Source organism: Dromiciops gliroides, chromosome 2, assembly GCF_019393635.1.
Source record: "Dromiciops gliroides isolate mDroGli1 chromosome 2, mDroGli1.pri, whole genome shotgun sequence".
Taxonomy (NCBI): domain Eukaryota; kingdom Metazoa; phylum Chordata; class Mammalia; order Microbiotheria; family Microbiotheriidae; genus Dromiciops; species Dromiciops gliroides.
Genome location: NC_057862.1, coordinates 182,360,231 through 182,375,907, shown reverse-complemented (window position 1 = coordinate 182,375,907; position 15,677 = coordinate 182,360,231). Strand labels below are relative to the sequence as shown.

Below are 15,677 nucleotides of genomic sequence, written 5' to 3'. Positions count from 1 at the left end.
GAAGCTTGGGACAGTGTATATAGCCTGTAAGCAGTGCCCCACTTTAAGAAGGAGTTAAAAGTCAAGAAATAGCCTGGTAAAATGAGAAGACAGAGAAAGATGCAGACCATAGAAAGTTTCTTTGGTGACAAGGAAGATCAAGTTATGCCCTCAGAAGAGAGTAGCAACATCAGGGCTCCTACATCCAAAGCTTCCAAGAAAAATGTTAATTGCTCTCAGGCCATAGAAGTGTTCAAAAAGGACTTTGAAGATAAAGTAAGAGTGGTAGAGGAAAAAATGAGAGTGATGCAGGAAAGTCATGAAAAAAAATCAGCATCTTGAAAAGCCAAATGTAAAAGCTCTTTGAGGAAAATAATTGACTGAGAATTAGGATTGAACAAATGTCATCTAGTGGCTTTATGAGAAACCCAGCCACAACAAAGCAAATCCAAATGAATAAAAAAATAGAGGGCAATGTGAAATATCTTCTTGGATATTTCAGTTGACCTGGAAAATAGATCCAGGAGAAATAATTTGAAAATTATTGGAGTATCTGAAAACCACGATCAAAATAAAAGCTTAGATATCATCTTCTAAGAAATTGTCAGGGAAAATTGCCCTGATACTCTAGAAGCAGAAGGTAAAATAGAAATGGAAAGAATCCACTCATTACCTCCTGAAAGAGATCCCAAAAGGAAAACCTCCAGGAATATTATAGCCAAATTCCAGAGCTCCCAGGTCAAGGGGAAAATATTGCAAGCAGCCAGAAAGAAACAATTCAAGTACTGTGGAGCTACAGCCAGAATAGCACAAGATCTATCAGCTTCTACATTAAAAGATCAGAGGACATGGAATATGATATCCTGGAGGGCAAAAGAATTGGGATTACAACCAAGAATCACCTACCCAGCACAACTGAGTATAATCTTTCATGGGGAAAAATGGGATTATCATGAAAAAGAGGACTTTCAGGCATTTGTGATGAAAAGACCTAAACTGAATAGAAAATTTGACTTTCAAATTAAAGACACCAGAGAACCATAAAAAGATAAACAGGAAATAAGAAATCATGAGGGATGTTAAAAGGTTAAGCTGTTTACATTCCTACGTGGGAAGATGATATGTCTAACTCATAAGAACTTTCTCAGTATTAGGGCAGATGATAGGAATAAATTTATACTAAGGGCACAGGTGGGAATTGATTATGAAGGAATGATATCTATAAAGCATTTTTTAAATTTATCATTTTTTGTGGGGTGGTCAGGGTTAGGTAGCATGCCTGGGGTCACACAGTGGGTGAGTATCTTGTCCCTGAAGCCAGATTTGGGCTCAGGTCCTCCTGAGTCCAGGGTGGGTACTTTGTCCACTGTGTCACCTAGCTGTCCCATGATGACATCTTTAGGGTAAAATCGAGGGGTGAGAGGATTGTACTGGGGGAGAGGGGAGGGGACAGCTAGAATGGGGTGAAATCTCACATGAAAGAAGCAGGAAAGGGCTTATGGAGTGGGGGGGGTGGGAACACAGGGGAGTAGTGGGGCAGTGAATGAGCCTTATTTTTATTGATCAGAATTGGTTCAAAGACCTTAATCTCATCAGAGTTGGCTCAAGGAGGGAATAACATACATACTCAGTTGGTTGGAGTAATCTATCTGACTCTGCAGGAAAGTTGGAAGGGAAGGGGATAAGGAGGGAGGAGTGATAGAAGGGAGGGCAGATTGGGGGAGGGGCAGTCAGAAGCAAAACCCTTTTGAGGAGGGATAGGGTGAAAGAAGTTAGAAAATAAAGTAAATATGCTAGAAGGAATAGGATGGAGGGAAATAGTTAACAATAGTAACTGTGAAAAAAAATTTGAAGCAGAGTCAAGAGTAAGCATGATGATGATGATGATGATGATTTGATCAAGATGAGGATTGATGAGGACTGATGATGATGATGATTAATTAATGAAGATGAGGATGGATTGATGAGGAAGAGGATTGAGTAATGATGATTGATGATTATATGTATGATACTTATTTTGCTGGGCTATTGTGAAGAAAATTCTTTGTCAGGTATAGGGTATTATTTAAATGTTATCTATTACTTGTGAGAATCAGAGCTCCACCCTGAGGAGAAAGCATGTAGCTTGGCATCCAGAAGTTACTTCTATAGAGCTTCCTGTAGTCATGTCAGTCAAATCTACCAGCCAATTACCTTGGAGCTGTGTGTGGACGGCCCTGCTTCCTGTTTCACAGAGAGCTTCTGGGAGAAGCAGCAGTAGATCACTTTCTTTTTTGTCCTGAACTGGCTTGGTGGTGGCAAATGGAGAAAAGGAGGGGTCCTCCTTTTTGCCTAGGACTTTGGCGTGGTAGGGGACTTCACATGGACTGCTAGGAAAAGCAAGGGTTTCTCTCTGGCTATACCGAATAGATCTAAACTAGGGTTTTCCATTCTCTCTCTTCACTAACTTCTAATACACTTTAATAAATCCTTAAAAGCCTAAACTCTTGCTGAATTTATCAGTAAATCTTAGCCAGTTTCCCCCAAAAAAACTGGGGGTAGGGTGGGGCAGTTTAAGACCCACATTAGATTTTAGTGAGGCAATTGGGGTTACGTGACTTGCCCAGGGTCACACAGCTAGTAAGTGTTAAGTGTCTGGGGCCGGATTTGAACTCAGGTACTCCTGACTCCAGGGCCTGTGCTTTATCCACTGCACCACCTAGCTGCCCCCCCCCACATTAGATTTTAGACACCACATACTATTGTTGCAATAATCAATCTCATGGGTTTATTGTAAGGAAATCTCTCTTTTATGTACTATATAAATGTAGTTTACTATTTTTTTTAAATGATGAGCAGGATGCTATCAAGAAAAACCTAGGAAGACCTACATGAGTTGATGCAATGTGAAATGTATTGTATACAAAATAACAGCAATACTGTAAGACGATCTGCTGTGAATGACTTGCTTATTTTCAGCAATGCAGTGATACAAAACAACTCTGAAGGTCTTATGAAAAACGTGGTCCATCAACAGAGAAAACTTATGTTGTCTGAATATAGATTGAAGCATAAAAAAAAGCTTAGAAATATCTTTAGAAATATCTTCCTCAGAGAAGAGAAGGAAGGCAAAAGCTTTTACAGAAGATAGATGGGGTGACCACCTGACAATGGAAAGTCCCTTATTGGGGGTGGGGTGGGAAATGCTTGAATGAGGGGTGGTGTTCCTGACTTCTGGAGTTATCTCTGTGGAGTGGGGTTGGGTGGGGGGATCTTCTCAAGTAGTAGGCATACCTAATGGACTTCTCTCCCCTTACTTCTTAGGTGTGTCAGTCCGTCAGTTTTGCTTCTCAGGGAGAAAACTTCTGTGTTATCATAATGTCCTAATTTATCCTAATATCCTGATTTAACCCCATGTCAATGATTTGCTCCACTTTCTACAGAATTCTCCCCTATCCTTCTCTCCTCTCTTTGTCACCCACTCCGTCACATACAAAAGCATACTTTATTGTCTTCCTTTTGGGAGTTCCTGCTATTTTTTTAAAAGAAAATGATGGCTTTTAAAAATGCATGTTGACTTTTCTTTTATGGAAAGCTATAGTGAATAGAGTGCTAAGTTTGAAGTCAGGAAGAAGACCTGGGTTTAAATTTTATTTCTGATTCTTATTGTGTAGTCACAGGTAAATCATTTTACTTAAGCCTCAGTTTCAGCTATAAAAAAGGATTAATAATACCTATTGTTGGGGCAGCTAGGTGGTGCAGTGGATAGAGCACCGGCCCTGGATTCAGAAGGACCTGAGTTCAAATCCAGCCTCAGACACTTAACACTTACTAGCTGTGTGACCCTGGGCAAATCACTTAACCCCAATTGCCTCACTAAAAAAAAATAATAATAACAATACCTATTGTTGTAGGATTGTTAGGAGGCTCAAATGAGATAATTTATGTAAAAGTTTGTAAACTTGAAAACCTTATGCAATGATTGCTATTGTTGTTATTAAACCTTGAATTTTAGAAACAGCTTAAATAGACTAAATAGATTCTTTATTGGGAGCCATTTCCTTTAGGTTTTAGTCACTGTTCAATGTTGGGAAAGCATTTCTTGGATTCTGTTCTGTTCATCATATTTTTGATGAGTCAAAGGTATCATCCATTTAATTCTTCTTTACAGGAGGATATTTTATGAAACTGGTGGAGCTGGGAGCCGAGCCAGGTCACTGTGGAGAGTGGAACCCCTTCGGATAAGGTAATTGAAGTGTCTAAGTACTACACACTCTCAAATTTGAGTTCCTTTCCTCTTATTTGTGTGGCCCTTATCTTACTTATTCCCTTATTCATTGTTATATACTACTTACCATTCTGTGGTTAGAGTGTTTTCCCTTTCTCTAACTTTCAGGACAGTTTTGGTACCTTAAGCTCAGCCACAGCACTTCTAGATGACATCCTATTGAGTTAAAACCCAGGGTTATCTCAGAGCATTGCCAGAAAGTGCTTTGGTCTTCCAAATTTTTTTCTCAAAAAAAAATTTATTTTTTTTGCTGATTCTTAGGAAATAGTTTCCTGTCTTCCCTAAGTCACTTATATAATGCTGTGGGAAGTTAACCCTAGGATTCTGTAGCAACTTACTTTTACTCTTAGATTGTTAGGCCTTGGTAGAATTTTTTTCCTTTAAAAATTTTTCTTTAAATATAATTTTTATTTGTGTACTTTTATCTGTAATACTTCCATTTTGGTTGCTTCCAGTGATCTTTCAGATGTGCTATTATATTATCTTGTTCAGTTGTTTTTCAGTCGTGTCTGACATTTTGTGACCCCATTTGGGGTTTTCTTGGCAAAGAGACTGGAGTGGTCGGCCCTTTCCTTCTCCAGCTCATTTTATAGATGAGGAATTGAGACAAACAGAGTTAAGTGACTTGCCCAGGGTCACAAAGCTAGGAAATATCAGGCTGGATTGGAACTCAGAAAGATGAGTCTTGGGGGCAGCTAGGTGGTACAGTGGATAAAGCACCAACCGTGGATTCAGGAGAACCTGAGTTCAAATCCAGCCTTAAACACTTGACAATTACTAGCTATGTGACCCTGGGCAAGTCGTTTAACCCTCATTGCCCTGCAAAACAAAAACAAAAACAAAAACCACCCCCCCAAAAAAAAAACCCCAAAACCCCAAACAGAAAGATGAGTCTTCCTGACTTAAAGCCCTGCACTCTATGTGTCCACCATGCCACCTAGCTTCCCATTCTATGTATTCGTAATTTTAAAATATCTGCTTTTTTTTTTCCTCCTATGATTTTTTTTTTAACACAGGGCCAATGGGGGTTAAGTGACTTGCCCAGGGTCACACAGCTAGTAAGTGTCAAGTGTCTGAGGCCAGATTTGAACTCAGGTATTCCTGAATCCAGGGCCAGTGCTTTATCCACTGTGCCACCTAGCCATCCCTTCCTCCTATGCTTTTTAAAAAAAGATTCTATTTCTACTTTTATTTCTTCTTATAGTTTTACAACCTGTGTTAATTCTTTCTTACATTCTTTAAGTCTATCATATACCCTTATGAGAATAGCTCAAGAATAGCTTATGTATTTCTGCTTCCATCAGCACTATTTCTGGTACTTTGGATATTTAGTTTGTTTTGCTTTGTTCGTTTTCTTTTTGGTAAATTTAACTGTCTTTCCTAGTTTTAAACCGTTTTTCTCCTTTTTTGCTCTCATATTGAATGAGAAGGGGATGACTCAAATTTCCTCAAAACCTCTACCATCTTGACTATTAATAAAGCAATCAAGAAACATTTATTAAGTGCCTACACTATTCTAGGAATCATGCACATATGAGAAGTAGAAGTCTGAATGTTTCTTTGTCCATTTGCCCTTAAGACTCACTGGGATTATTACAATGGACTCTAGAGGAAGAAATGCATAAAAAGGAATTATTCTTCTTCTAAAATCTGTTTGAATAAAGGCCTACCCTGGATACCCTTTGAATTATAGTCAGTTATATTTGCCTAGTGCCTCCACATCTCCAACTTAGGTTTCAAGTGAAGTACCTTGATAGTTACCTTTATTTTGTTCCAGGTCCTTCAAGTAGAAATACTTTCCATGAATCCCAAGATTTAGTACTTATCATAAACTAAGCTACTAAAAGCTTGCTATTTCTCATCTAGATCCCAAAGTCTTTCCTTAAGACTTTTCATTAAACTACTTTCTCAGTTAAAAATCATCTAAAAGTATATGAGCTAAGTTTTCCTCCAAGCCTGACTTGCATTATACTTTTCATGGAAAGAACCGTATTTGCGCTTGCCTTACAATACAATTTATAGTGCTCCTAGAAGGGCATTCCTTTCAGGAATTCTTTAAGATAGTTTCATATGGAGGTAGCTAGATGGCACAGTGGATAGAGCACTGGCCCTGGAGTCAGGAGTACCTGAGTTCAAATTCGGCCTCAGACATTTAACACTTACTAGATGTGTGACCATGGTAAAGTCACTTAACCCCAATTGCCTCACTAAAAAATAAATAAATAAATAAAAATAAAATGTAAAAAAAAAAAGATAGTTTCATATGTGGTTATGTTTTAAGTACCACATGTGTGGTCATTTTTTCTCTGACGTAAGGCATTACATACGAAGCCTCCATAAGTTTATCAATGGCCTAATTTATTTCTCTATGCTGTTCATTTTCTTTCAATAATAACCAAATTAAAGAACACTTTATTGTTAATTTTGAAGCTAGAAATATCATTGAAATGCTCTCCATGACATTAAAATGTTAGAGTCCAAATTCATGCTCTGAATGCTTTTATTGTCAGAAATAAGTTTGCCTTTAAAAGAACCCATTTCTATTATTTTCTCTTCTTCTGGTCAGTGAAACCATTTGCATGAAAGGATGAGCTGAATCACAGAAGACCATGCAGTTTCTCTAAAGTGGAGCCTGGGGGCTTCTAGTGATCTTTAAATAGCAGAATTAACTTGACTCTTAAAAACCCTATTTCCTAGTTTTTGCCCCTAAATTTTGATCAAAAGGGAGAAATTAGATATTCATCCATTGCACAGACTTTCCTCCTAATAAAATCATTAGCATTGGAAAAGTAAAAGGATTACAGTTTTATAAATTGTCCCTCAGAGAGATAATGAGAAAACTCCTAAAATACTAAATTAATAAAGTTTTTTAAAAGTACTAATTAAGTATTTAGTGCTCTTTGTTAGTATATAACCACAAATGTTTCCTGCTGATTCATCTAGCTGGAGTGGCAGTAACATCAGGTGGGGCCAAGCCTTCCGACTAAGACATATTACCACTGGCCAGTACCTGGCTCTGACAGAAGATCAAGGCCTTATCTTGCAAGATAGGGGGAAATCAGACACCAAGTCCACAGCCTTTTGTTTCCGGGCATCAAAGGTAAATATTGGTAAGGGAAGGCTCGGGGCTTCTTCCCATATTGAAAGTTTTGAAATATGCATAACAAATAAATATAGAAGACATATACCCAATGTGATTCGAGATCAGCCTGGCATTAAGTGAAATCAGGCAATCAGGAAATCGGATCCTAAACCAAAGATAATGGAGGGAAAGGCAAAAACCACAGTATTTCTTTAATAGTGTGAAATACTGCAGTTTTTGCCTTTCCCTCCATTATCTTTGGTTTAGGGCTAAATGGAAACCTGGACCTTGTTTAGGGGTAGAAGTTGAGTATTTTAACTAAAATAGTACTTTTAAAAATGTGATTTTTTATGACAACTTTCTTTTTAAAAATTTTTTTTTATTCTAAGTATTTTATTTTTTCAATTACATGTAAAAACTTAACATTCTTTTTTAAATTTCATGTTCCAGATTCTCTCCCTTCCTCTCTCCCCTCCCCCTCAGTGAGAAGACAAACAATTTTATATAGGTTATACATGTATAGTCATGCAAAACATATTTCTATGTCAGTCATTTGTCAAGGAAAAACAGACAAAAAACCCCCAAGAAAAATAAAGTTTAAAAAAAGTATGTAAAGCAACTTTCAAGACTGCTTTAGAGCAAAATTAATTGAAAAGGAACCAGTTTGTAAATAACACAATACCTGGATATAGGATGGCAAAAATGACTGACTTGAGACCAGGACAGAGAAATGGAGTCAGGACATATTTTTGACTCCAGACATGGCATAATCCTAAGGCTAGAATAGAAGAGATCGCACATAATCTGGTGTTTTGACATTCCTGTTTCCCTAAGGAATAATATCAAGGTTTTTCCTACTTTTTAAAAACAAAGATGTGATATTTTGTATTGGACGGAGATTTTTTTCCTCCTCCAGAACTTATAGCTTGCAGCAATGAAGAAACTGCTATCTGCAAGGATGTACCTCCTTAGCACCCAGAAAAGTAACTTTTTCCAAGTCTTTCTGTAGCATTTTCCTTTGTTTTGTGAGGTCCTTTCTTACCTCTCCAGAGATTGCTTTCCCTTTCTGCTCTGAGATTGGAATCATTCCTAGAAGGAGGAATTGTAAGAAACCTTAGAGATCACAGATAAGGAAGTAAAAGTCTATAGAGGTGTTTGTGACTTGCCCAAGCTAAATCAGAGGGTGATCCACAGAGCCAGGATAATTTGTGGGATTTAAAATTCAAATTCATTCTCTCCTGGATGGGTATTAAATATTATTCACTTTACAAAAGAGATGAAGAGCAGTATACCTTCTAAAGAAGTGAATGAAGCAAAATCAAAGAAGAGCAAACAGAAGGATAAATAATAGGGAGAATCACATTTTCTCCCCTATAAATCACTTGGACCAGGATAAAAATAACCTATGAAAAACTTATGAAGAGAGAAATTTTCTTTTTTACTGCCCTACTTCCCTCTTTCCCTCCCTATTCTGTGCCATCAATCCCTCTCACTCTCTTCTCCAATCCAAATGTTGCATTGCTATACTAAGAAAGGATTGTGGTATCAAGAACCCTATATTTTCAGGAAGGGGATTCTCTAAAGGCCAGAGAGTAATCAGTTTCTAGATAGGCAGAATACTGTTTTGAGATGGGATGCATCCATTTCAACATAATTCTTGGCTTTTAGTCACTCTTTTGGAGTGCTTAGCTTCTAGGGGCAAGGAGAAGGAGGAAGCCAGAAGCTCATAGCACTATAAAGATATTCCAGTCTTCCTACTCACTCGTCTCCACTCTTGGGTTATTATTATTTCCCCATCCCCATCCCCAGCAAACAGAAAAGGGCAAGGACAAAATGGTTGAAAAGCTAGGATTCAGCACTAATAAGACTGTCAGCATGCCATAGGTTGTTTTAAAAGTCACTAGTGAATCATATATCATATCCCCATACTTGGTATTGTGGCTGTATTGCAACTGAAATGATTATTTTAGAGGTTTAAGATGATCTAAAGATCCCAGTTTTTTATAAGGCTTATTTTATTTTGATTTGAAAGGAATATGGATTGAAATGGCTGAGATTCTTTGATAGGCCTTTGACCAAGGCTGTTGATGTTCCCAAAAGGAATTAAAAAGTCTTCCTGAAAGACTCTTTTTGGGGAAATGTAGTATAGGTATAAGTGGGTATAGGTGAATTTTAATACCTTATATTTTAAGTACATATAATAGACAATTCATTAAAGGAATCTGAAAACTCAAGACCCAAACAGGTATAACAAAAGAATGACAGAGTTTCTCCCTTTCAGAATCTTGTAATTTAGTCTTGCAAGTTTCAAAATGTTTTACTTGAAACATAAACAAGTTCATTGAGTATCAACTAAGTGGACTTTGGTGATGTGCCCAGGAGTAGAAGCGTCAAACAGTCCATGGGCCATGAGTACTGCCTGAACAAAGTTAAAATATAATTGGAAAATACTTAAGAAAATTAAAATATATATAATAACATATACATAATATTACATTTTAAAACTAAATCAGTATCTTTGGGATATTAAATCTTTATGTATGGATTGGTAGCCCCTGTGTGATATCAACTGAGTCTGATATCACTGCCCAAGAGAATCTCTGGGTTAAGCTAGATTACATTTATCCTTTTATAATTCTGGACTTCTTATTCTGTATTTTCTCTGAAGTCGTGTTTGCCTCTTTGGCAGCCAAGATTTTTTTCTTTGTTTGTTCTTTAAATAATTAATTAATTAATTTGATTTGTGGAATCAGGAAGATCTGGGTTCATGTGTTGCTTCAAACAGTAAATCAATCAGTAGATACTTATTAAGTGCTTCCCAATGGCTAGGCACTATGCTAAGTGTTTCAAACACTTATTAGTTACATGACCCTGAGTAAATCACTTATAAAATCAAGGGGGTTGGATTTGATTACCTCTAAGATTCCTTCTAGTCCTATATCTATGAAAATATAAGTGAAGGTAGTCCAACTCTCAATAAAAACTTCACATCATTTTTTATTCTTTCCTTTGTCTCACCTCTCTCCTTATATCCATCAGCTGCCATCCATGATCACTTCTCCATTCTAGGGCAATGATCTTAGTTCAGGCCCTCACTATCTCTAACCTGTATAATAATAGCCTCCTAATTGGGCTTCCTGCCTCCAGTTTCTCTCCTCTCCAATCATTCTTTCACACAGCTGCAAAAATAACATTTTTAATGGATGGGTCTGATCATGCCACTATGTTGTTTAAAAAGGTTCAAGAGAGATAATTTCTGGGTAATTTAATCATTGTATTAATAATGCCAGAATTTTAATAAAAGGATGGTTATGTGGCTCTTTCTAAGCCAAAAACAATCAGGGCAGCAGGCTTATGGCTTATATGCCCTTTTGGAAGGGGCCTGTTACCCAGGGTGGCAGTCTTCTCTGATCAGCTAACAGTTAATGGGAGAATGAATATTACAGTGCACCTGAACTCTGATTATGTCATTTACTTCTAAGTTAGCCCCAGGCTTGGGCAATCTGTTCAAAGAATTTATCCCTACCCAAACCTGAGTAGAACACAATAGCTGCCCCATTTGGGAAGAATCTGGATTGAAGAGAAGGTTAGTTCAACCTTTAGAGATTGAGATCTTGAAATGAGGATAATAGAAAAAGGGGGAAATGTGAATCTTCCCAAATCATTGGTTATTAATAATCATTTTTCTCACCACTCTCCTGCTCAAACATATTTAGAGTGTCCCTATTGTCCTTACACAGGATGCCAGGCATTCAAGGCCCTCTGACTGCAATTTCTCTTTAATCCTGGTTTCCTCTGACAACAGCATACTAGCCAAACTGGATTTTCAGCTGCTTATTACTTGCTCCCTCCCACCTCCTTTCCCTCCATTGGGAATGCTCTTAATCTCCTAAATTTTTTTCTTTCGCCAAGGCTTGGGTGCTCCCTGCTCTCTGCATAGCATCCCTTCATTGTCCCTGGCTCTGAAGGGTTCTCTCTTCTCAGATATTCTGAGAACCTCTGGGTCTTTCTTTCCTTTGGCCCCATCCAGACAACAAGCATTTATTAAGCATCTACTATGTGTAAAGCAGTGTTATCTTGTATTTCTTACTTCCATATATAGCTGTACATGATACATCCCTCCTTCCCCCACCAATAGAATACAAGCCCTTGGAGGGCAGCAACTATGTCATTTTTCATCTTTGTATTTATGGTTTCTAGAGTAGTTTCTACATTGTCACTTACAGTTGTCACTGAATAAGCATTTGTTCAGTTGAGTTAATGAGTGTTTTACTGATGAAGATGATACCTTACCACCATCACCAATAAGCACCTGAATGGGGTTAACTCAGTTAACTTTTTAGGTGAGGTAGTATAAATATAATAGTATGTATTCCCATTTTATGGATTAGAAGACTGAGGTCCAAACTTGCCCCAAGGTCACATAGAAAGTCAGTGACAAAGCTCAGCATCAGAAACCCAGGCCTCTTGGACCTAGATTCAACACCTAGAGTACCTTTACCACAAGTTCAGAATCCTGACTGACACATAGTAGCTTGCTAACCTTGGGAGCACAACTGCTCTAAGCCTCAGACAACTCTCAAAAACTTATCTGCCAAGTCATAGGTTGATCTGTATTGGTGGAGTTCCCACATGAATAGTTTCCTATGCTATAAGATTATGGATTCTTTGGTATTAACTTACAGGGTGTCCCAAAAGTCCTAGTTCAGTTTTAAATAGCTTAAAATTATTTCCAGTTTTATCTGTATCCATTTTCAATCTATTTTCAACTGCTCTAAGACTTCTGGGACATCTATATGTTTCCATTGTAATGCTCATTGAACTAATTCATTCAGTAATTAATTTACCAAAATATTGTCATTTGGGGTGAATTTTGATGCTCTCTGGAAACAATGGGATAGAAATCTATAAAATGAGAAGGTTGGACTAAATTAGATGATATCTAGGGTCTCTTCTAGTGCTAAATGCAGTGATCCTTTGAATATTTGAAGTCAGGACTGTCCCAGAAAAATCCCTGACATATGGTGACCGTATCCATATGACGCTAGTTCCTTTTTTCTGAAATATGAAATAGCAGCCACAATTGCTTTACCTTTAAAAGCAGCTGGTACTGTGTGTTTCTCTGGACTGGTTTTAAGAGGTAAGCATCCAGGGAGGGTTCATGGTTCAACTAGTACTGATATTCCTTTTTTAAAAAACAAAAGAAAAGTGAAAAGGGAGAGAAAGGAAGAGAGTCATAGACAAATAGGAATAGAACAGACCCTTGGCAACTGTATAGGAGCTTTTGGCTTTACCAGTTTTGATCATTTAATCATTCTGTTCTCCAATGTTTTGAATGGGGGTTGTGGAGGAAATAAGGTAGAAGTAGGATGGCTACTTCGATTGGAGACCTGAGGAGGCAGTGGCAGCCAAGATTTCTAAATCAAGGAGACTTGGAGCACCTACAAGTAACATGTTAGTGAACACTTCTAAATAGGGGCGACCTAATAAGTAATGGCTTAGTGCTAATTGCTAAGACTGATAGTCATTTCTAGGAGTGTATATGTCTAAGGGGCAGTAAGTCAGGCAGATAAGAACATGTTGGAAGATGGTCAAAACCATGTGCTAGGGGGAATATTTGCCTGGGGAGTATTTTTGAATGTATGGTTTTCATAGAATATCTGTGTCAATCTGTTGCATGAAATTTTAGACTAAATGCTGATTTTGGTCACTTTCTTTTTTTTCATCATATTAATGTTATTTGACTAGAGAACCACAGTATATTCCCTTGACATTAGAAATGTGATAACTTTGTCATAACCATATTTTTAATCTTATACTAAAATACTAGTTCATTTAAATCTCACTTTTCTTCATAGTCTATCATCATTTTGCTACCATTAGGTCATCCCCATAAATTTAAAAAGAGATAATTTCAGGTGGATATCACATGGATGTGTTGGTCCAATTTCTATAAACTTGATTTTACATTATTTTTCTATGATCCTGACAATGAAATGCTATTTCCAAGGATAATTCAATTTTGCTTTTGATTTGGCATTGTAATACTGTCTATTTGAAATTGAAATGTGACAACAGTAAATTCCTCTCAAGAAAGGGAGAATGAACGTTATGGCAAGCCTTATTAAATTTAACATTCAGTATGTCTGATAGTTATTTTTAAAGATTGTACATCATGACCCAATTCAATTAGAATCTCAAAATATGCCTAATCCTTTGCTGCAAGACATAGGCATGTCACTGCATGGAGCTTTAAGACACTTTCTGCAACACTTGACAATGTCAAAGTGAATGTAATTGAATAGAACTCAAGGTTTATGGTTGAAGATTCCATGATATCCCAAAAGTCTTAATGAAGTTTTATTTTAATAATGTCAGAAATATAAATAATAAACTTACAAAAATATCATTTGGAAGTTTGCATACTTTGCATATAGTTATATTTATGTATTTTGAATATGTTTTCATTTTCATTTTTAAAAAGAGAGGATACACTGTCATGCATTGTATGTACAACAGTTTCTGGATGAGAATGAGACAGGTCAGTAAAAGAGGTCCTTTTGCTTAGAAATCTTGGTCACTGATTGAACCTCATTAGATTTTTTTCTTATGGGATCATGCCAAAACTATAATGTATGCATCAAAACCTCATTTTTTGGATGATAAGGCTAGAACTGCAAATACAGTCTTTTCAGTCATTGAGCAGCAGCTAATGAAAAAGTTTTACAAAGTACAAAAAATCAATTAGTGTATATGTAGCATAAGTTATAAGTTATATTGAAAATAATAAGAAATGTATCAATATTTAAAATTTCTAAACAGTGAAACTTTAGAATGCTCATATTTTGAAGTCTGTAGCATTTATAGTTCTGGGATTATTAAAGATTTAGACTGCACTAAGATTTTTGGGATGCCCTGTAGTACGGACAGAGCTCTTCTTTTCCACATTCCACATGTGTGTGTGTGTGTGTATAAATAAATAAAATAAATTTGGGAGCTACCTTGATTGCTTAGGTAGTAACAAGGACTTTCAAAGACTGAGAAGTTAAATGATAAAGTAGTTGTTTCTGACATTTTTTTGCTTTAGGGTTTATTATTTCTAGCTAATCACAATCTAGTAAATTTCTAGGTTTATAAATTATCTAATAATAATATTTCATACTTATTTTACTATATAATGAAAAATAACTATGCTTTTGGGGTGGTGTTAATAGGAGATCAAGGAAAAATTGGATTCAAGTCACAAGCGGGATGTTGAAGGCATGGGAATTGCAGAAATAAAGTATGGAGATTCAATATGCTTTATCCAGCATGTAGCTAGTGGTCTCTGGATGACATACAAAGCACAAGATGCCAAAACATCACGCCTTGGACCACTTAAAAGAAAGGTGAGTAGTTTCAACATCTGTACATATGTTACTTTGGCTAAGAAATATTTGAGGAATTGAAATGAATTGGTGTCAGGGGACTCTTGAATTATGAACTGCACAGTGCTTTAAAGAATGTTTGCCTAATTTTCTGAGCTACTTACCCTATCATTAGTTGGTATTTCCTAAAGGAATTCAAAATTATTTTATTTTCAACTTAAAACACCTTTTAGAATATAAAACATCGATCCCTACCCCTAACTCCACTACCAAAAATCATATAATTCTTTCAAAAACCTAGTGTAAAGTATTTAAAAGCTAACTACTATTTTAGAATCATACACTGCATTACTTTTGTGAGTTGACTTTTTTATTTAAAGAAAAATAGAGGTTAAATAGTACTCACATATAGAAAACAGATTCTCTAATAACATAAATCCATAGGCATACATTTTCTTTTAAAATATTTTTGTTTTATTTTGAGTTCCAAATTCTCTCTCCCCCTAACCATTGAGGAGGCAAGAAAAATAAAATCCATTATGAATAAGGTATAGACCTTCAAAGAAGTGGGGTAGTGATATATTACAAAATTCTCTCTCCAGGCTGGAATACTTTGCTTTAGTCTGCCAAAAGCAGGGAAAGTGGCCTAGATACAAGTGTCAACATCTTCTGTGAGCAGTTGTTTTTTATTTTAGACCGTCTTTTGATTTGCAAGAGGCAACAAACACTTAAGAATTTGAGATTTCATCTTTGGAACACCAGTTGGGAACCAAAGGAAGGTTGCAAATACATGCTCTAATACATACAAAATATATACATATGCATATATATATGTGTTATGTATGCAAAATCATATGTAAAAGAATTGTATGCTTGTATTTCTAAAGCTGTCTGAAGTACTGGTCCCTACATTTCAAGAAAGACATAATGAAGCTGTGAAGATGCAGAGAATTATTAAGATGATGAAGGCTTAAGGAACCTC

At 36.5% G+C, this 15,677-nt stretch overlaps 1 protein-coding gene across 1 annotated transcript in view; it reads left to right on the top strand.

Annotated features, from left to right (window-relative positions):
• The window catches only part of RYR3 (ryanodine receptor 3), a 681,173-nt gene that overhangs the window by 316,427 nt on the left and 349,069 nt on the right, over positions 1-15,677 (top strand). Inside the window, exons 9-11 of the mRNA XM_043982013.1 lie at positions 4,130-4,204; positions 7,190-7,346; positions 14,543-14,716. Of these exons, the coding sequence (XP_043837948.1) occupies positions 4,130-4,204; positions 7,190-7,346; positions 14,543-14,716 (406 nt within the window). The remainder of the gene's footprint in view (positions 1-4,129; positions 4,205-7,189; positions 7,347-14,542; positions 14,717-15,677) is intronic.